This window comes from Dipodomys merriami, unplaced genomic scaffold, assembly GCF_024711535.1.
Source record: "Dipodomys merriami isolate MVZ:Mamm:240054 unplaced genomic scaffold, mDipMer1.0.p SCAF_30, whole genome shotgun sequence".
NCBI lineage: Eukaryota > Metazoa > Chordata > Mammalia > Rodentia > Heteromyidae > Dipodomys > Dipodomys merriami.
In genome coordinates, this window is record NW_027204493.1 from 14,982,376 (window position 1) to 15,004,396 (window position 22,021).

A 22,021-nucleotide genomic window follows, 5' to 3' on the forward strand; every position below is an offset into this window, starting at 1 on the left:
TGAAGGTGGCTAGCTTCACTTTAATAGGAAAGGGTACAGACATACCCAAATGATATATAAGCTTTATATATTTCCAGTAGCCATGCTCATATTTTTCTTCCACTTCTTTGTTTTTCTTTTTTGTCAGTTATGAGCTTGAACTAAGGGCCTGAGAGCTGTCCTTGAGCTTTTTTGCTCAAGGCGAGTGCTCTACCACTTTGACCCATGTTCCACTTCTGGGTTTTTGGTAATTAGGTGGAGATGAGTCTCATGAACTTTCCTGCTCAGGCTGGCTTTGAACTGTGATCCTCAGATCTCAGCCTCCTGAGTAGTTAGGATTATAGGTGTGACCCTGTTGGTTCATTGCCTAGCCAAAATAAAAGTCAAGTGAACAGGTCCTTGTAGATGAAAACCTCTCCATTTGAAAGGCAGAAGTGCAAACCTTCACTGAGTGGCTAACTATCCTGAGATAAGTCTTTTTACCTTTTTGGACTCAGTTTCCTCTGCCAGCCAATACACTTTCAATGATTAAAAGAAACTAAAAGAAATGTCTAGCAGCCCATTTGTATCCAATACAAAATCTCTCTATGTTCTCTTCTGGGTAAAACCTTGTTGACATTAGAACATAATTTGGGAATAAAGAAGAAAATAAAGTCTCCTATTATGAACAAAAAGGATACACAGCAGGAAGTTGCTCTATAGAAAGCCTTCTGAGAAACCTGAACACATTTAGCAAAAAGTGGAAAATCTGACAACACTGTAGTCACAACATTTCTCTCCATAACAATGAATTTTCCTCCTCTTACTAAAATAGAGCAATTTTTATTGCCTCAAACCCATGGGCATTACCAGTAATAAGGACAGAATACGGTAGGATAACTCCTTAGATAGCCTTAGTTTAAGATTAACACTATGGGAAGATGACTGCTGGTTCCCAGCACTTCCTGAATTGCCATGGATACCTGTCATCCACATCTAGAGCCTGCAGGTTACACTCAGGGACTTTTGCCAGGTCATTAATAATGTCACCGAAACCTGCAGCTGCTGCAATGTGTACACACGTCTTCCCACTCTCATCGTCATAGTTGATTATGGACGGGCCCCGGTGATGGCTCAGAATGATGGAACATAGAATTCGATTTCCACTCTGAAAAAGGGTCAGAGAAAGCCTATTATGAACAATACAGTGATTTTTATTTTTATTTTTTGTCAGACACAGGGCTTGAACTCAGGGTCTGAGTGCTGTCCCTGAGCTCTTTTATTCAAGGTTAGTGCTCTACCAGTTTGAGCCACTTTCAGTTTTCTGGGTGGTTAATTGGAGATAAGATTCTCACAGGAACTTTCCTGCTCAGGCTGGCTTTGAACCATGATCCTCAAATCTCAGCCTTCTGAGTAGCTAGGAAAACAGGCATGAGTCACCAGTGCTTGGCTTAACCCAGTGTTTATTTAAGTTAAAATTTCAGAGTAAATCCTAGCTACTCAGGAGGATGAGATCTGAGTATCATGGTTCAAAGCCAACCTAGGCAGGAAAGTCCACGAGACCCTCATCTCCAATAAACCACTAGAAAACCAGAAATGGAGCTGTGACTCAAGCGGTAGAGCGCTCACCTTGAGCTGAAGAGCACAGGGACAACGCCCAAGCCCAGAGTTCAAGGCCCACAACTGACAAAAAAAAAAAAAAAAATTCAAAGTGAAAGACAGAAGAGAGAGAAGAGAGAGAAGAAAAGGAACAGGTACACACACACACACACACACACACACACACACACACACACACACACACACACACAAACACACATGGTACTCAGATACTAGAGTCTTGCTCCATTCCTTTTCAGATAGAATCTTATGTTTTTTCCTAGGCCAATTTTATACTTTGGTTCCCATTCCTCCATTTCCTGAGTAGCTGAAACCACAAATGTGTGATATCATGTTCAGTTTGCTTTTTGAGATAGTAGCTCATTAACTTTGTCCAGGCTGTCCTTAAACAGCACTCCTCCTGTGTCTGCCTCCTGGGTAGTTGCAACTATAGAAGACTGCCACCATGCCTGACCTAGATAATATATTCTTTATAAATAATCTGTCAAAGGACAAAAATTACAATAATTGAAAGATTACTCCTTTTTTTCTTCCAATACTGAGGACCAAATCCAGGGGTTCATGCATGGTAGGCAAGCACTCATGGTAAGCTACTTACCCAGCTCAGTTTAAAGTTTTAATTGGCTTTATTTTTCATGCTAAGATCAGCCAACCCTTAATTTCATGTCAATGGACTGAGCAAAGGACACCGTTTTCATAGACAAAAAATAGCAATAAAAGCAGAAACAAAGACTAAATGACCACTGCAAAATTATTTTCCTTATTAGGCTAAACAAAGAGCAGCATCAGAGCATGTTGGTGCTGTTTGTAACGGTAAAAGGATGTAGGATTAAAAGAGAAAGAATTTGCTGTCCTAAGTATCAGCCTGTTGAGAAATTTGGCGATCATCATCTTTCTTTGGTTTCTTAGAAGGTCAGACAACCATTTAGTCTGGGACTTGTGACATGGAACTTCAGTGTGGTGATTCCATTGAGTTTTTAGTCTGTTCTGTTAGGACTTGGTGCAGAAATCTAGTTCAAAACAATAATTTTTGCCATAATTTTTACTTTATACCTTCAACAAATTTCAATTTGTCACAACTCTCTGTAAGGAGTCTACCTCTCATTAGAGACAAATTGTCTTCTATAATTAATGAATTAAGGATGGACTTGATTGCAGGTATTAAACTGCCATCAGAGTTAGCCCCATGGACCACTGGATAACAACTTGCTCATTAGCCCTGTTCATTCAGCATCCTTGCTTCACTAAGGGGATGACCATGAAGAACATGGTACTGCTAATTCTAATGCTAACCAAATGCCTATGAGGAACACCAACTAGTGACACAATAATAGAAGAACAAAGCTTGGTCCTTTCATTCATTGGTATCTCTCTCTACCTGCCATGGTGATCTTTTTAAACAATTTTTAGAGATTGAGTGATTGCATAAATTTCACAACTTTCACAGTAATGTGGGATAGTGATACTTAATTAATGTCACAAACACAAACACATTTTAACCTTCACAAGGCAAATTGTCATTATCGTGGCCTATAAAGTTTGTGAGTTCTATGAGGTTTATTTCTTCCACATTGGGTGATATGTACATTTCTTTCCTTTTGCTTATTGTAAACTGTTCCCTCTTTCCCTCTCATTCTGTCCCTCCCATCACTGCCCTGGAGTTGTTTACTTCATTTTCATCAATGTCCAGTGCAGCTGATGGGCCGCTCTCTTGTATATTTTCGCATTTCCTCTGATTCTGTGCCCTTCTCCTATCTTCCCTCAGATGTGCATATATAGATAGATATATAGATATATGTATACCATATATGAGTTCGAGAACATGGAGTCATTTAGAAATTAGATGACAAATTAAATGTCCTTTGTTTCTTGAGTCCTGTTTATTTTGTCGTATCTCCTTGCATTTTTAATTTAACATCCACATGTCAGGGAGACCATGTGCCATTTGTCTCTGTGCCCTTGGCTTACCTCACTCAAAATGATTTGTTCTAGCTCCATCCATTTCCCTGTGAATGCCATTATTTAGTCCTTTCCAATGGCTGCATAATATTCCATTGTATATAGGAAAGTTTGGATCCATTCATCTGTAGTGGGGCATCTGGCTTGTTTCCATATCTTGGCTACTGTGACCAGTGCAGCAATGAGCATGGAGGTAGGTGCGTGTGTTCTTGTATCCTGCTTGCCATGGCGGTTTTTATGTGCTGTTTAGTGTGCTGCTCCCTTGTGCAGTTGATTTCTACCATTGATGTGAATTCCGGTACTCTCACAGATGCCTAGGACCATTCTGTAATAGGGTGAATGCTTGATCTTGGCCTTCTCAGAATCTGTGCCAGGGCCTCCACTGGGAAAGGCCAAAGAATAGGCAGCCAAGAATCTGGCTCAAGGAGTCCCAAATGTGTGATTGGAGGGCCTACAGTTTTATCAGATTGCATTTGTTTACAAAACAAATTGAGAACTTCCTGATGATAAATGCAAGCGCTGTCCCTTCCTCCCCCATCTCTACCTGCAAGCATAGGGCCTCCTTCTAGCACTGGTCTCTCAATGGCTACCTGGTCATATAGCAGGACACTCCCCTCATATACTCTCTTATGTGCCCTTCCTCTCTTCTTCCCTCCCTTGTCTAACAAGAACTCGTAAGCCACTTTGATTGACTGCTCGGCTTTATGGCATGCCTGTCTTTAGAAGTTTGCTTCACTCAAGAGGTCATTTATCAAGCCTTCTTCAGGTTCTTACACCTGATGTTTCTACATATGTTTTGAAGGGATTCGAAATACATTTCAAACAGTCAAGATACTTTGCTTGGAAAGCATTAGCCACTGGAGAAGGGAAACAGAAAAGAATGCCAGCTCAGTGAATTATTTTGTTCACAGCTTCTTGGAAGAGTAAAGGAATTCAGGTTGCCAAGGTGATCTGAAGGGCAAAACACCCTGTTACAATTTCCCCTCTTTGTGGCAGAGGGAGTATTGGGACAGATGGAGAAACCAAATCACACCCCTCCCCCCATCCTCCTCCTCCTCTCCTGACCCTTGGGAGTCACTTGGAAGTGGTAAACTGGAAGTGGCAGTCACTTGGAATAGGGGCTTCTGCCTACATCCTCTGCATCCATCTGTTTTGGAAGTCTGAGCAGCCAGTAACGGCTTCTTGGGAGCTAACACATCACACATTGCCCCTCTGAATAGATTGAAACAACTTACCCCCCACTTCCTTCCCACTTTTTCTCCAAAATGCCTTCTGTCTTGAATTTCCCAGACAATTTCTTTGCCTATATCTTCATCTTAACTTGCACCATTATCATTTGAATTTTCTTTTTTTCTTGTAGTTGTAGAGCTTGAACTCTGGGTCTGGGTGCTGTCCCTGAGCTCTTCAGCCCAAGGCGAGTGCTCTACCACTTGAGCCACAGCGCCACTTCTGGTTTTCTGGTGATTAACTGGAGATAAGAGTCTCAAGGACTTTTCTGCCTGGGCTGGCTTTGAACTGAGATCCTCAGATCTCAGTCTTCTGAGTATCTAGGATTACAAGAGTGAGTCACCAGCTCTAGGCATCTGGTTCTTTTTTTCAGTGCTGGGATAGAAGCTTAAGAGCTTCACCCATGCTAGATAAATCCTCTACCACTAAGCTTCATTCCAGACTCCTTTTCCTTTTAACAAGATCTTTGAAGGACTTACAGTGGTTGATGCATCTACTGAGAAATGTAAATGCACCTGTGCATCCATGTATGGCACCTATCTAAACCATTCCATGCAGTAATTATTTAATCCTGATAAGGCATGTAAAAGTCATCATTACTCTCATATTGTAGAGGCTAGAGAATAAGGTCCCAGAGGGATTAAGTAAGTAACTTTCCCAAGGTCCCAACTAAGGAATGGCCAAGCCAGAATGGATTCAGCAGGATCCCTGGGCTTCACCCTGTTCTTCTGTGTCTGATGACAGGAGTAGTCTTGCATGCTGACAGTTGAGAAACAGAAGGAAAAACTGTTGCTGAGCTCCACACATCAGTAGCAGTGAAGTGTACCATACCAGCTGAGCCTTCTTTATAGAACTAAGCACTACACATTTCAATCCTTTCCCAGGAATGTTGCTATGGTGCTCCTCCCCAAAATTTGAGGACTGGTTTGAGCCAAAGCCCTGGGTGGCCATTGCTTAATGAGCACATTATCTTTTAAATACTCTGGCAGAGGAGGTCCAAACCTAGAGGTAAGGGAGTGTTGTAGAGGTCAGAAAGTGCCAGAAGAGAAGAAATGAGGATGCTGCAAAGATGGAAGAAAAGAAGAGGGAGCTTACATTTGGTGGCAATGTGAACTTGGAAAACTATAAGTCAGAATAAATCTCTCCTTCTGTTAGAATTGGGTATTTTAATACTCTTCTTCCAGATTCAGCAAATAGAAAAACAATAAGGACATATTTGAACTACAATACCATCAATCAACTGTGTATAATTGACATATTTTGACCATTTCACCCAATTAATACAAACTATATATATAAATGACAATATTTTTATGTTATATACAGTACCACCATAAAAGAAAAACCCTAAAAGTCTCTTGATCATAAAATATCACAGAACCCTGAATATACGATTATCACTCAATCTGCCACCAAGAGAGGCCGAGTTTGTAGGTATTGCATTACCATAACATAACCATATCCTCAAAGACACATTCTTAACAAGCTCATACAGAACATTCTAGTCCATAAGATAGGAGAGTTTACATTCAGTAAGACAGTAATAATAGTTATTGTACATATCATGTTGTCCTAAATCCTGGGTTGGGCAGCCAGAGCAGGATTATACATTTGTTTATTTGCTTTTGCTTCTCCCGCCCTCTGTGTTTTGTTCACAGGAAGTCCACAAAGTTGCCTTTATGTACTCTGAAAAGTTTGAGAACTGAGTCATATTTGTTTGACCTGTTATGAAGCAGGAGAGTTTATGAAGCCTGATTCAGAAAAAGCCTTCCCAAGGACAAAAGTGAATTAATATGCAATGATTTCGCTACCGGTGGATTAGTTAAAAAAAAAAAAAAAAGCAAGAACCTAATATTGGGACTGTGAATACTACTTATTCTATTCAATTTTTGAAGGGTGTCTAGCATGAGGCCTATTTCTGTTGTTGTTACAAAATATTTGAGACAAACAATTTGAAAGTAGGAAAGATTTTTTTCAGCTTATACCTTTTCAAGTTTCAGGCCATGATTGGCTGGCTTCTTTGACTTGGAGCCTATGGTAAGGCAGGATGCCAGGGCAGGGAGCACATAGTAGAGCAAAACTGTTCTGTTTCATGGAGGCCGGGAGGCAAAGAGAAACAGGAAGGGCCTGAGATTTCAGTATCTTCTTCAAGGGCATGCACTTAAGAATCTAACTTCCTTCCCCTAGTTCCTGCCTTCCCAGAGATTCCAACCTCCCCCCTCCCCCATAATGCCACAGGCTGATGACCAAGCCTTTATTTAACATATATTTAACATATAGAGGGAACATATCAGGTCCAAACCTTAACTTCCATTCAGGAGGCAGAAGCCTTAAAAGGCAAGCTAAGCTAAAGCAGATTTCATGGAGCTATCGGCTCCTGGCATACAGTTGTAGAGAAGCTGATGATGAGCAAGTATGAAGGAAAACAGAGACAGTCCAAGAGTAGGTACAAGAGAAGAAAGGGGTAGCAATAGTGAAGAACAGAAGGGGAACCAAAAAGTGATGGGTACAATTCAGTTGTTTGGCTTTGCGCATAGTTCATGAGGCTCATTACTCAAGTGTTTATTTATCATGCAGAAAATATTTATTCAGAGTTTACTCTTGCTTTACTTCAGCAGAACATTTCCCGTCATGGGTTTAGCAAGGAATACACAACTGGACTACATGGAGATCCTATCTTGTCAGACAGTAAGCACCAAACTCCAGACTTCTTCACACTAACACAGCCAGGGAGGAGTTTGTTTTTCCCACAGGAAGCATTAGCAACCTTGAGAGATGAAGTAGCTCAGTTGTGGGCCTCACCTTCTCACCATTTCTGTCTTCTGACTCCAGGACAGTCAGACCCAAGCTTTTGTGTTCTGCCACTGCTGGAATCCAGGCTAGGCCAAAAAACCTTGACCCAAAGAGGATAACTGTGAGGGTGGTTGAGACTCCAAACCCTCTAAAGGATATTATTCCTTTCCCCCCCTGCCTAGCCTCAAACCTTCGCTTCTCACATGTTCACACTTCACAGATTTGCACATCTTCATTCTACTATGTCTACTATGCCTGGCTCTTGGTAAATTTGGGGGCCCGTGGTTTAGACATATGACTAAATCACATAGGCTAACACACTGGTACCTCTAAGCATACTCACCATCATGAAACAAGCAATAACAGCATATTCTGTATTGGAACTTCCTCCAAAAGAAGCGACCTCCAAAAGAAGCATGAGAAATTCTATGGTCTAAATGGTATTTGTATGCCCTTGGAGCAAGATATGAGTGCTCTGTGCACTTGTGTCTTACTTGGGACCTGAAATACTAGAATAAATGACCTATGTGGCCCCTTCCAGCTCAAAAATTCTTTGTTGTTCTATTTCTTTTCTTTCCTTAAAATTTTTTGACAGCATGCTGCTATGTAGTCCAGACTAGCTTAGCATTCATTATGTAGCCCAGGCTGGTCTAGAACTCACAATCCTATTTCAGCCTTCTGAGTACTGAGATTATAGGTATGTACTTTCTGGTTCAAAGGTTGTTTTCTTTCTTTCTCTCTTATGAGCTGTAGCCACTGGCAACTGTCATTTATACTTACCTTTTTGCATTTTGATTTTATTTGGAATTAAAATATAATTACAGAATTTTGATCCAGGTCAAATGGTTGATATAATTAACTCTCTCTGTATGTTTAATTTCTTTAATGATACACTAAATGAACAAATGCAAAATAATTATCTCATTTTAGTGCAGTATTTTCTTTCTAGCTCCCATTGAAGGTGTATGGAAATAAAAGTGATTCTGAGGAATAGCCCAAGTGAAGTCATTTTCTACTGAGTTAAGACAGGGCCCTAGTGGTGAATTATGAGTGAATCTATACCCCACTTACTGCCCTGCCATGATGCCCAGAATTCTTATGATCAAAGAAACTAATTCTAACGAAAGCACTGGTACTCTTAGGAGCCTGGTGTGAAGTGAAGTTATAGGATAAAGGACTGACGCCAACATTTTAGAGAAAGGGGGATTTAGAGAATCCATGGCATCACAGAATAGAAACCTTGGTAGGAAGCAGCTCTGGAATCATAAAGCAATCTGCAGCTGATATATTGATGAAAGCTTTTTGTGGATAAGTCAGGATTTATAAACTTTAGAGGGACCTATCTAAAGAGTGAGGGACCCATACTTTTGTGAGTTTTACCTCTCCAGTCATGACCAGGTTCTCATAATTAATATCAATCACCTTCCTCAGATCTCAGCCTCCTAAGTAGTGAGGATTACAGGCTTGAGTCACTGGCTTCTGGTGACAATGGAATAACATTCAGCAATAAAGAGAAATGAGCTATCAAGCCATGAAAACACATAGAGGAAACCAAATGACATAGAGGAAATCTAAACAACTGTCACAGGGAGAATGTAACATTACTCAACATAGAGTCAAACTCCTTGTTCTGACAGGAGTGCATGAATAATGACAATGATCTGTTATAGGAGATGACCAGTTACTAAGGGACTTGGATCATGGAAACAGAACTAGAACTTCGTTTATTTTGGGGCCCAGTGTTTAGAATCCTCATTGCTTTGGTCATCTGGGTCAAATACAAATCACTGTAGCTTTAAATGGGATCTTACTGTATGGTTCAAGAGAAATGAAGGAAGTTGAGCAAAAGGAAGAAACAACAATGGGAAACAGACGCATGTGGAAAAACTTTAAAAGGAGCACAATGTGGGTCCCATGTTATAAAAGAATAAGAAGGGGAAAGAAGCCAAGTAAAACTAGAACTTCAACTGTCATTCAGAGTTACCCGTAGTCTTTACCATGTAAAGGACAAAATATCCACCTTCTGATTTTTAACTGCAAGCCACACGGGAGGAAAAGGGAGTGCCAGTCATTCAGAGTAGTCACTGAAGTAGCCAACCATGTTCACTAATTAAAGAAGGCAGTGGAGTCCTTCCTTAGCAGAATGAATACAAACATACTCATTCACCCATGCATACAATACTGAATTGTGGGGAGGATTAATAGAACTTTAGTATGAATACCTCTTGTATGAAACACACAGTAGATCCTGAAGGAATACTTATGAAGTAATAGAATAAATAAATGAGGATGGCGTTACACTTTTACAATCACAATCAAAATGTAAGCACCATAGACATGAATAGGCAAGGTATTGGCTTGTGTTTGGACAAATTCATTTCTCCTAGTGTCCCCAATCCTAGTGGTATATTATACCTCCTGGAAGAAGAAATCTTGAAAAGTTATTGATGCCTGGGGCCCTCTCCAGGGAACTGGAATGAGAGTTGGAACCTGACCATTAGTGTTGTTTAAGAGTTCTTCAGGTGGGGCTGGGAAGGTGGCTCAGTGGTAGAGTGCTTGCCTTGCATGCATGAGGCCCTCGGCACCACATAAGCAGAAAAAGCTGGAAGTGGTGCTGTGGTTCAAGTGGTAGAGCACTAGCTTTGTGCTGAAGAGCTGAGGGACAGTGCCCAGGCCCAGAATTCAGACCCCACCACCAGCAAAAAAAAAAAAAAAAAAAAAAAAAAAAGAGTTCTTCAGGTGATTCTAAAAAAGTGTGGTAAGTTGAAAGCGGTATTAGAGAGATGGAAAGATGGAATATCAAGCTATGGGTATGATAAACCAAGTCTTCAAAGAGGCAGTAAGAATAAAACGATCATCTGGTCCAATTCCATAGCACTTTATGTATCACCGCCAGAGGCATGTCACATGCATGCATTCCAAAGATCCTTAGAGAGTTAAGGCACATAGGTGTTAGTGAGATGCCTCTGGACAAACTCAAGTGTGTTACACACACTAGGTCTTCTAAGTTGAACGTGTTGTTCTTCTGGTTATGCCAAACTGCCGCTTAGAGGATAAAGAACAGAAGGTCTGGAGTCAAACTAGGAATGATATTTTACAAGCTCTGCTGCTGGTTCCATTGCAAAGGTAAGTCTATGGCAGCCATTCTAAATCTGTATTGAGGTGGGGATTGGGGAAGCCAAGGCAGCATGCCAGGTGGAATTATGTGGGGGAATCATCTGAGATTTTCCCAAATGCACATACCTACCACAACTAGGGAACTGAGGGCAGGGTACAGAGAGTGAATATACAGCAAGTGCCTGACTCTGTCTCATTTTCCCTTAGCTGAGAACCATTGTGCATGGGGCATTCCTTGGGGGAGCAGAGACATACAGTTCCGCTATGTGAACCCTTGACTAGCCAGAGGCCAGCTCTGGGACTCCTGGGAAGAGACTGGCATGGAAGGGTAGGACAGTTGATTAGATATTGAAAATATGTAGGAAGGGACCAAGGGCAGGTGGAGATGACAAAAACAAGTTTTGCTCACTTTTCTGGCGCTCAGCAACTGAAGCCAATTTAGAAGGACAAAAACCAGAGCAGTTTCCGAATCACTTCTGTTTTCCCCTTACCTCAAGCACATGTGGCAGTTCTGAAAGTGCCAGGTGTCTACCTCTGCTGTGCTTGGCACAAGAAAACACTGAGTGAAACCACATTTGGGTGGCAGAAACTACTCTCATGAGAATGCTGGCAATGGTTCCAAGAAGGTACCTGACTGGATTGATAAAAACAGACAGTGGGTGTAGGTAAGATCAAAGACTAGAGTGGGCTAGGAAGTATGCTGAAGGAAATTCAGTTCTACTCTCCTTGAAGGAGGTAGTACAAGATTGCATTGTAAATGTGGGACTAGTGAATCATTCCCTGTGAAAACAGAAAGCACAGCAGGACCTGGTAGCATCATCTTTCTTCTACCTCATTCTCAGTTTACCCTGTTGGACTCGAGATTTTTGCAGGCCTATTGAGATGTATGTGGCCTTATGGACTGACAGAGACTCCCTCCTGGTATGATAATGCAGGGTATGGACCACTGTTATCATTGTTTAGTACAAAATACAGAATCACCTGCAATGATGCCCAGTGGAGGGTTGGGACAGAAGAAAGAGTGCTTCATTGATTTTGAAAGGGTTTTCCCAGTAATCCTTTGAAGATTGCCATGAGCTAGTAGAAAACATTGGGATGGAGAGTAAGAATGAAGTGTGTATGTGAGAGAGGGGAAAGGGAGAAGGGAGAAGGAGGGAGGGAGGGAGAGGGAAAGAGATTGAAGTGGAGGGGAAGAGAGATCAAAGTGTAGGGGGAGAGAAACAAGGTAATGCCTCCATTGTAATAGATTTGTTGTTGCGCCTTACCCCCCCCCCCCCCAGTATGGAAAGAGGTGAGTAACTTTCTTGCTCTATCATATATATATATATATATATATATATGATATATATATATATCATATATATATATTACTAATACTAAGGTTATTACCTCTTTGAATATTCCATCTTTCATATTTGACTTAAGAAAATTGCCGACCCCACTTTACACCAGTTAATCCTGAGACAAGCCCATTGGCCAGCTTCTCACCTGGACTGCCCAGTGCAGAGCCGTTTTAAAGTCCTTATCCACAAGGGTAGGGTCTGCCCCTTTCTTCAACAGCATTTGGGTGTGTTGAGGCCGGTTGTGGAAAGCTGCCCAGTGGAGAGGTGTCATTCCCTGTGAAACAACCATCAGAGGGGCAGAGATGAGCACAGGCTCCCAGGAAGGAGCCAGGAGTTTACACTTTCTCTCCAGACTCAAGACAAGGACGTCACCAAATTGGTTTGGTTGCTGCGTATAAGTTTACTCATTCATGAAGGCAATCTAGGCACCATGGATGTTGGTTGAGCTTCTGCTTTTTGTGAGGCAATGAGCTGTTGAGGATACAAAAGTGAATACAAGAAACAAGACCCTTGCCCTCCTCAGAGGTTCATTGTAGTAAAGGGATAGAAAACAAATTTATACAAATTTATATAGTAATAAAAATTACATAATAAAATTATACAATGATTACCCAGACTGCTAAATGCCAGGAAGTGTGCACACAGGGACCTGGGTTGGAATGTAACCAGGAGGATGGACCTGATATGAGTAGGACACTATGAAAAGATTTGGGAGACTAGAGCATCCAGCACCAAGTCACAGAGGTAGAGAACATGCTTAAGAATATGTTGCTAGCATGTAAAGTCTTCCCACAGGGTAAGGGCATTGTCTGACTATTGTGGTGTGTGTGTGTGTGTGTGTGTGTGTGTGTGTGTGTGTGTGTGTGTGTGTGTGTGTGTGTGTGTGTGTGTGTGCCTAGAACAGAGACCATGTGAGTAGCTATTGAATGAATGAATGAATGAATGAAGTAGCAGAGGGGGAAAGGAACACCAGATAAGGTTGGAGAGGCAAGCACAGGCTGATCCTGGGTGGGAGTATGGGTTTAAGATGCCTTACAGTAAGATGTAAAAGGTGCAAAGGGAATTTGCAAATGACATGGAGATAAAGTAACACTGCGTTGGTCTTGTCTGTCTCACAGGATGAGCTGAGTTGGAGAAGATGGCCTCTGCCTAGTCATAAATGCAGTAATTAACAACCAAGAGCTAATATTTATTGATTCAGAGAATTACATGTATAATATATATTATATAATATCTTAATACTCTAAACCATCTGCTAGAGTGAGTAGACAGGACTACTCTTTACCAAACTGTATTTCCTCTTCCTCTGCTGTATATAGTCAGACTCCATTTCAAGCCGACAATGACATGTGACTGAGTCCTGATCATTGGATACAATGGGTTGAGAATTCCTTCAAGGGTTGGCCTATAAAACAAAGCCCATTTGATCCTCCCCACTTTTTCTCCTTACTTATCCAACAACAGAGGGTGACAAGATTCTAGAAGATCAGGGTTCCATTAGATTGTAATGTCTGGGGCCTTGATTGATTAGGGAGGACAAATCAATCCTTTCAACCATCATTGGACCATGATGTAAGCCAGGAAGATATTGTCTGGTCACTAAGGTCACTAAGATTTTGAGTTGCTACAGCAGTTAGCTGACTCTGACAGGTGTACTTGTTTTTCTCATTTCATAGAAGAGGAAACAGACCTCTAGAGAAGTTCTCAGATCTGAGTAAATGCAGAACTAAATCTGTGGATTGAGATCTGTGGGACACTAGGATTAAGCATGAAATCCCCTCAACCAGTTTCATATTTTAACTCTGTCAATTATGATGTGCTTTCAAGTTTCAGGTGTCATTTCACACTGAGCATCCAGAGGTATTCTTGAGGCTATTTCAAAGAAATTGGTTCCATGTGGAAAAGAAGACTGTTTTGAAAATGGAGAACTTTGTGCTCCTGTTCTGATAGATAAGCTTTTACTTGGAAGGCAGATGAGCTCACTGTATCCAATGGAGTCACTTCATTTGAGGTAATGAGGCCCCTTGGGGTTAGAAAATTGAACTCAAAGGAATCCGGTTCTTTTTTTAATTTTTTCACTCCATTCCTCATCCTAACTCCCATTTGTTTCGGTCACTAACTTCATCATGAAGTGCCAACAGCTCTGCCTATCTAAATCTCTAGAGCTAAGGGCCAAGTGCATTGCAGCTGCTAGGGAAATGCTAGTTATTAAATGAACAAATGGCTTATCACTGGGTTTTGTTTTTATTGGGGTGAACCCAGAGCTTCTAAATGCAGGGCAAACTCTCTATCATTGGACCCATGTTCCCAGTCCTTTTATTTAATACTTTATTTTTGAGATAGAGTCTTTCTAACTTTGCCCTTGAACCCTCCATCCTCTTTCCTTTGCCTACTGAGTAGCTGAGATTATATGCATGCACCACTGCATCTGGATGACCCTCTTCTTACTAGCCCCAAATCAAGACTTGACTTACTCCATATTTTCTCTAAAAACGATTACAATAGAAACAAATGGTGAACATTTGGTCAAGTCAAGGGAAATTTCCTGTTGCTTTTACTTATTTTTTTTTTTCAGTCAATGGAAATAAAAGTAACTAGTCTCAGAAGTAATAATATTAACTCCCCCCAAAAGTGTTCCACATCAGTCTCAAAGGTAGCAGTTGGTATTGCCTAAACCCTGTTGAGGAGCATTTTCCCATAGTCCCCTTCTCCCTCCAGGTTCTATGAGGCAGCAGCATTGTAGATTCTGGTGACCAATTACCCAGCATGCTTCCAGCCTCGTCAGCAGTGTCTGCATTGAGTAATGAGAGAAATTACAGTTGAGCTTTGACACATGAAAAGGCGGGTCTTATGGCTTAGCCATTATGGTATGCACACGGCAACCAAGCAATAGGTGTTCAAGAAATGTTTAATACAGGGAGTGAATCGCAGGTTATTGAAGATAATCCCCTGGACACAACAGGAGTATAAAGTCTGTTAGCTGGGTGCTGGTGGCTTGCACCTTTAATCATAACTACTCAGGAGGCTGAGATCTAAGGATCATGGTTTAAAGCCAGCCCTGAGAAGGAAAGTCCATGAGAATCTTATCTCCAATTAACCACACACAAAAAGCTGAAAGTGGACCTATGAGAAAAAGAGCTCAGAGACAGTACCCAGACCCCGAGTTCAAGCCTCAGGGTTAGCACACACACACACACACACACACACACACACACACACACACATAGTGCATGTGTGTATAAACCGTCCCCCCCCACCAATCTGTTGAATATGGGACAGCTACATGAATCCAAATATGGAGAGCTTTCTTACCAGTGACTCCCTGTATTCTCACTGAGGACTCGGTTGGGCCTGGGGGGGTATCTAGTGGTTAAAAACCCAGAAATTCCCTGAATAGATATCATGACAAATGCACAGATGGTCTTAGTGACAGTACAGTGCCATTCTTTTAAGGGGAAAAAAAACAACTCCAAGAACACTGGTTCCAAGAGTAAGGAGTAACTTACATTCAGTTAGTAAAATAAACTTTCCAGAATATTTTGGAGGAAAATGCCAAGTTTTAGTTGGTTGATGTCATATGGTGGGCACATAGTAAAGCTGCTTTGGAACAGTGCTCTGGTGCAGATGAATGATTCTGTGCTCTGAGCCTGTGTACTGCAATTCTAGTTGTACTTACAGGTTCTAGGCTTCTCAGAACTCCACATCCCATCCATAACAAAACAAAATAAAATTGTAGTTTCTGTGTTTTCTGAACTAGAAATCTGACTTAGTGTTTGGCAGTTTTCGTGTTTCAGAACAGCTCTGGGTGACACTGAGAAGCACAGAGAGGAATGCTGATGTGGCTGGATGGGTGCTTGATGCACAGATTTTCTTGAAGCACCAGGGACAGAATTATAGCAGGTGCCTGAAAGATCAGCAAAACAGCTCTACAAGCCAGGCCTGGTAGAGCATGCCTCAACAATAATTGAGTCTTTGTTTTGGAGTTTTCACATGTAGATCAATAAAACATTTAATAATAGCAAAAGATTTTAATTAAAGACCACAATAGATTTTAGGACACTAGGATGTCTACTAATAAAGCTATGCTCCAGAATTTTCATTTCTACCTATTGTGATTACAAATAATAATTGCCTTCATGAGACATGGTGGTCCTTCACATTTCCTTTTCTTTTTCTACAGTGCTGGGGTTCAAACCCAGGGCCTTATACAGTTGGCAAGTGCTGGGCCATGTAGCTACATCAAGCTATTCATTCAAATTTATTGAATGAATAAAATAACTATTTTTCTATCCCAAATGAATCACCTGGAGAAGGTATTCAATTATTCCACTCATTGCTTAAAATGTTTCTGGAATGGTTTTTTGTTTGTTTTTTAAGTCTTGTTAGAGAAAAGATTCTACTCGTTGATAGAAATAAGGATTGAGTGAGCTTCAATTAGAGAAACACACTACATCTTTATTTTCACTAATTTCTAATTGAGATTGAGCATCTTCTCAATTACAAGTATAGTTAACAACCCACATGAGTGTTAACAGTATCTGTAACTTGCCTCCTGTGAAAGTTACAGATACTTTTCTATCCCAGTGATCACTGCGGATACCTCAACACATTACTTACAAAAATCACTTACTCAAGTCACAGGAGTTTTTGGCACCAGTATCAAATTTTAATGTATTAATAAAAAGTTTGTATGTTATTATTAAAATTTTGTTCTTTAAAATATTGTAATAGCTATAGTTTTGGATTATTTCTATTACCCTCTATTCATTGTACAAAGGGGTCTCGTGATAGTTCCATATGTGCATGTATTGTACTTTGGTCAAATTCATCCCCTCTGTTAACCTCCCTTTATCCTTCCTCTCACCTCTCTTATTCTTAGAGTTCTTATTATAGAGTAACTATTAGAGTAATTCTTATTATTAGGATAATGATATCAGTTTCTATATATAGGATTTCAATCATGTTAGGGGTACAAAGATAAAGAGATGAGGTCTGCCTCTAGAAACGTATGGAGTTAGGTGGATCGGAGAGAGTGGTGACTCCACTCCATTTTTCAAAAGGGGCCAGTTTTAGTGGCTCACTGAAACAACTTTGCTTTATTATTTTACCTTTTGCTCATTATAAAGCGAAATGACTTCTAGAGCCAGGGACAGTTTCCTTGGAAGTGCCCAACATCTGGTGATGTTTGTGTCTTAGGAATGTGGTTAAGTAGATTTGATGTAAAGAATCTTGTCCAAAACTTTACATCTGGTTTTGCAATTTCAATTTATTTTCTCAGAGTGCCATTAAAACTGAAGTTAGATTGTCTGACTGCTCATAAAAATCAACTACCATAAGAATGTGCATAGGAACAACAATATCTCCTAAATACCACGTGTACTAGCAATCCCTGAGTAAGTGCACTCGAAGCTCTGACCTGGAGGCCAGCAGCTCATAAGCCCTCTTCATGGCCACTTTCTTGTCAAAGCAAAAATGAGAGCAGCAGAAGTTAGATTCCAGATGTTTAGTTCCTTTCTAACTCCCTGTGGATAGAGATGAATTTCTTTCCTTTGGCAAGAATTTCTCTAAGGTCCTGATTCTTTTTTTTTTTAACTGCATTTTTTTTGGTCTTTTTTGGTACTGGGGATCGAACCCAGGAAGTTGAACTTGCTAGGCAAGCATTTTGACACTGAGCTACATCCCGGCCCTCCTGATTCTTTATATATATATATATATATATATATATATATATATATATAGTAAAGATACTGTACAGAGGGGTTACAGCTGCATTTCCTATTGAGCATTGTTACCTCCTCCTTCGTTTTTCCCCTACCAACCCTTCCCTCCCCACCTCCCCAACTCCTCCCTACCTCCATCCCAAAGTTGTAAAGTTTGTTTTCAACAGTGTTTTGTACAACGCATTGTTACAATGAGTCAACTTGTATTCTTGTTTCAGCATTCTGTTATTTCCTTTCCCCTCTCTGAATTAGATAAATGTATATACAAGATGCAGCGCACAGGAATCAAATACAGTGAAAACAAGGATTATACCATGGGGGAAGAACATGCAAAAGAAACAAAAAAATCACACAGCACATTATAAGTACATTAAAAACAACAGCAACAAAGATAAAAACCTCTTGTGTCCCTATCTTGGGGTTCATTTCACTTAGCATCATCTTATATGGTCATATGTGCATAGATTTTTGTAAGGTCCTGATTTTTGAAGAATAAAAATGCAGAGGACATCTGCCCCACCTCACTTTCCCATAGCTTTAAACTCTGCTGAGTGGATGGCCTCTGTAGGGATGTGCAGAATAAAGCAGTGTGGTTAATGAGCAGGAAAATAAACAGATCACTGGAACTGGACAAAAGAGTTCACAAATGAAATCACAACTAAAAAAATCTTATAACAAACTAAGTTTAGCACCGTATGTATAAGTCCTTGAGGGTAGAGAAGACGATCTTTAAAAAAAAGACACCAAGAGGGCACTGGTGGCTCATACCTGTAATCATAGCTACTTGGAGGCTGAGATCTGAAGATCATGGTTCAAACCCAGCCCAGGTAGGAAAGGCTGTGAGACTCTTATCTCCAATAAACCACCAGAAAACTGGAAGTGGCATTATAGCTCAAGTGATAGAGTGCTTGCCTTGAGCTGAAGAGCTGAGAGACAGCTGCTAGGCCAGAGTTCAAACCCCACAACCAACAAAAATAAATAAATAAATAAATAAAATTTAAATTAAAAAAGACACCAAAAGCAAAAGTAGTAGCAAAAAAGGATGACCACTTTGGTTAAGTCATATTTAAATATTTCTGTATAAGAAAAAAAACTATATGAACAGGTCTAAAATAAGTAAAAGACTGTAAAAAAAGATTTAAAACTCAACAGCAGATAATAGATTAATGTTCAGAATACAAAATAAACTCCCATGAAGCAATAAGAGGCTAGCAAGTAACACTTAGATCAATGGCAAAGGATATAAATAGATAAGTTACAAAAAAGACAAAAATACCATGGCACTGGTGCAGATATACAACCTCATGCCTGGAGGATGCACATGAGAAAATCTGGCAAGAACAAGAAAAAGTATGATGGTTAGACTTCTAACAGTATAAATTGGGGAGCTGTAAATGGACATTTTAGGGAACAACTAGGCAGTGTGTATTAAAATTAAAACACACTGTCTATTATCTAGTTATTCTTTTATATGTGTTGACTCAAGGTGTGTGACCAAGGTGGCTTGTACAAAAGTACTCTGTAGATCATTGTCACCTACATTTTTGGCTAAGATCACATTTAGGGAAGAAAATTTGGACACTTTCTGAATATCCATCCATGACTAAAGGAATGGACATATCTTCATAGTATGGAATACTATGGGGTAACTAAAAGGAATTAGCTATATCTGTGTCTATCAACATGGATATAGTGGAATGATTTTGTTTTTTGATGATACTGAGTTTGAACTCGAGGTCTCATACTTGCATGACAGGCACTCTACCACTTGAGGCACATCTCTAGCACATGTGTAGCTTTTTTTTGTACAGGTTACTTTTTAGATAAGGGTCTCACCTTCTCCTTTCCCCCTCCCTCCCTTCCTCCCTCCCTCCCCTTTTACTTCTCCTTCCCCTTTCCCTTTCCCTTTCCCTTTCCTTTCCCCTTTCCCTTCCCTTCCCTTCCCTTCCCTTCCCTTCCCTTCCCTAGACCAGCCTGAGCTCTGATTCTCCTGTTTACACTTCCTGCTGTATCTAGGATGATAGGAGTATACCACTATGCCAAGTTTTTTCTGTTGATATTGAGTCCCACAAACTTTTTGCCTTAGCTGGACTGAGTCATGGTCCTCCCAATCTTTGCCTCTTGAGTAGTTATGGTTGCACTGGTGCCTAGAACCATACTCTTCCCCCCCCCTTTTTTTTATTGTCAAGGTGATGTATAGAGGGGTTACAGTTACATATGTAAGGTAAAAGTGCATTTCTTGTTAACCTTGTTATTCCTTCCCTCATTTTCTCCTATTTTCCCTCCCTCAACCCTCCCAAGTTGTACAGATCATTTCCAACATAATGTCTCTTGTATGTCACTTTTGCATCAGTTCCCCCTTTGTCCTTTGTCTCACCATTCTGTTGTTCCCCTTTTCTTCCCTAATTCAGTAATGTATATACAATACCAGGGTAACAAAATCAAATACAGTCACAACTGAGGATATACCACAGGGGGAAAAACATACAAAAGAAACAAAAAATCATATAGTACATTAAAAACAAAAACAACAAAGTAAGATCTCTTGTGTCCATGTCTTGGAGTTCATTTCGCTTAGCATCATCTTATATGGTCATATGTACATAGCTATTGAGCTATTCTGCTCATCTGATAAGATTATCCTAGATGTATAATAATTATTGCAAATAAGGGAAACCACGGTAACTATGTTTCTTTGGGTCTGGCTTACTTCACTTAATATGATTTTTTTTCCAAGTCTTTCCATTTCCTAACAAATGGGGGGGGAGGGTCATTTTTTCCGATGGAAGCATAGAATTTACACACACACACACACACACACACACACACACACACACACACACACATGTATATCACATTTTCTTGATCCATTCATTTACTGAGGGGCATCTGGGTTGGTTCCATGTCTTAGCTATGTGAATAATGCTGCAATAAACATAGTTATGCCTAACACTGTATTCTTGAGTTAAAAAAATAATCTATCATGTATGCCTACTTTCATTGTTTTCACTATTCAGAGACCTTTCAGGTTGGGGAAAAATTGGGTGTATGACTTTATTGGGAAGACATTAGTTCAACTGAGAGGCAGCTAGAGTTACAGAGATGTAAGTAGAATATTTAGTGTTAGGGTGTGAATGACAGAATTACCCACTTCCTAAATGAAACCTACTTGAGGGGAAGATGGTAAAGCAAGGGTTAGACATGGAGGAAGTAGCTGCTCACTTACTGAAGTGCTAGAGTGCCCAGTGTACCGACATACATTTCGACAGCTCAAGCTCCCTGCTTTCATACAAGGGAAGAATGAGCAGGTGCCAATCTCAACCCTGGTTCTCACTTTTAAGGACGTTTAACACAGTAGATTCCTTTGTCCTCTCAGGTTTGGCTTGAAATAACCACAGATTTGGGCAGTTTGTACTCCCAGCTTCAGACTTGGGCTACAAGCGGGCCTTTTTGGTGTGGTCCTAATGCAGATCAAGAGCAGCCCTTGAGCCCAAAGGCTCAGGAAAAATGGGAGGGGGCTGGCTCAGATGGAAGCTATCAGAGGAGTGGCTTCCCCTCAACTTTGTGTCCAGCCAGAGTCCTTGAAACAGTGTGGTACCTTGTGTGTATGCATTTTTAGTGTTATTAAACTTTTCTCAATAGTATCGGTTCTTAGTGAAGTTCAGCCAAACCAAGCATATATTTATAAAGAAATTTTATTAAAAAACCAGGTAGTTAAATTGGTTTTAAGAGACTTGTTAAAGAAACCAGCTGGCTAGTGAAAATTAATCCTGCTTTTAAAAACAGCCACAGAGAAATGAGACCCTAAACTACTCCAGGACAGATCTGTAGTGTCTGGCCTATTCTCATTGAAGAACTTTGAGCAATAATCCCAGCTCTTTGAGAGGAGGAGGACCACAGAGATAGGACAACCACAGTTTGAGGCCAGCACGGATCAAATGTTAGTAAGATCTTCTCAAAGTACAAACCCAACAGTTATAGTTCATAGCTGTAATCTCAGCTATGCAGGAGGCAAGGTTAGGGAGATCACAGACTCAGGTAAGCAAAAAACAGAAGGCTCTATGTGAAACCTAATGAAAGCAAAGGCACTGGGAGTATAGCTCGAATGGCAGTGTTATAAAGAACCCAGAAGAATCAAAACAGAAGCCTTGCACAATTGCCTTTGTCACATGAAGGAGCACCCCCTGTGATTACTGGGAATAATACTGTGGCCTCTAGATCAGGGCGCCTGGAAAGATTCTTTCTGCCTTCTTAGCTCAGAGAGAACACATCCAGAGCCATCAC

General features: G+C 40.5%; 1 protein-coding gene across 2 annotated transcripts in view; it reads right to left on the bottom strand.

Annotated features, from left to right (window-relative positions):
* The window catches only part of Ankrd55 (ankyrin repeat domain 55), an 85,491-nt gene that overhangs the window by 19,088 nt on the left and 44,382 nt on the right, over positions 1–22,021 (bottom strand). For both annotated transcript variants that reach the window (XM_070040942.1, XM_070040943.1), the window contains exons 6-7: positions 12,163–12,291; positions 942–1,126 (exon numbers count right to left, since the gene is read on the bottom strand). In XM_070040942.1, coding sequence (XP_069897043.1) covers positions 942–1,126; positions 12,163–12,291 — 314 coding nt within the window. The remainder of the gene's footprint in view (positions 1–941; positions 1,127–12,162; positions 12,292–22,021) is intronic.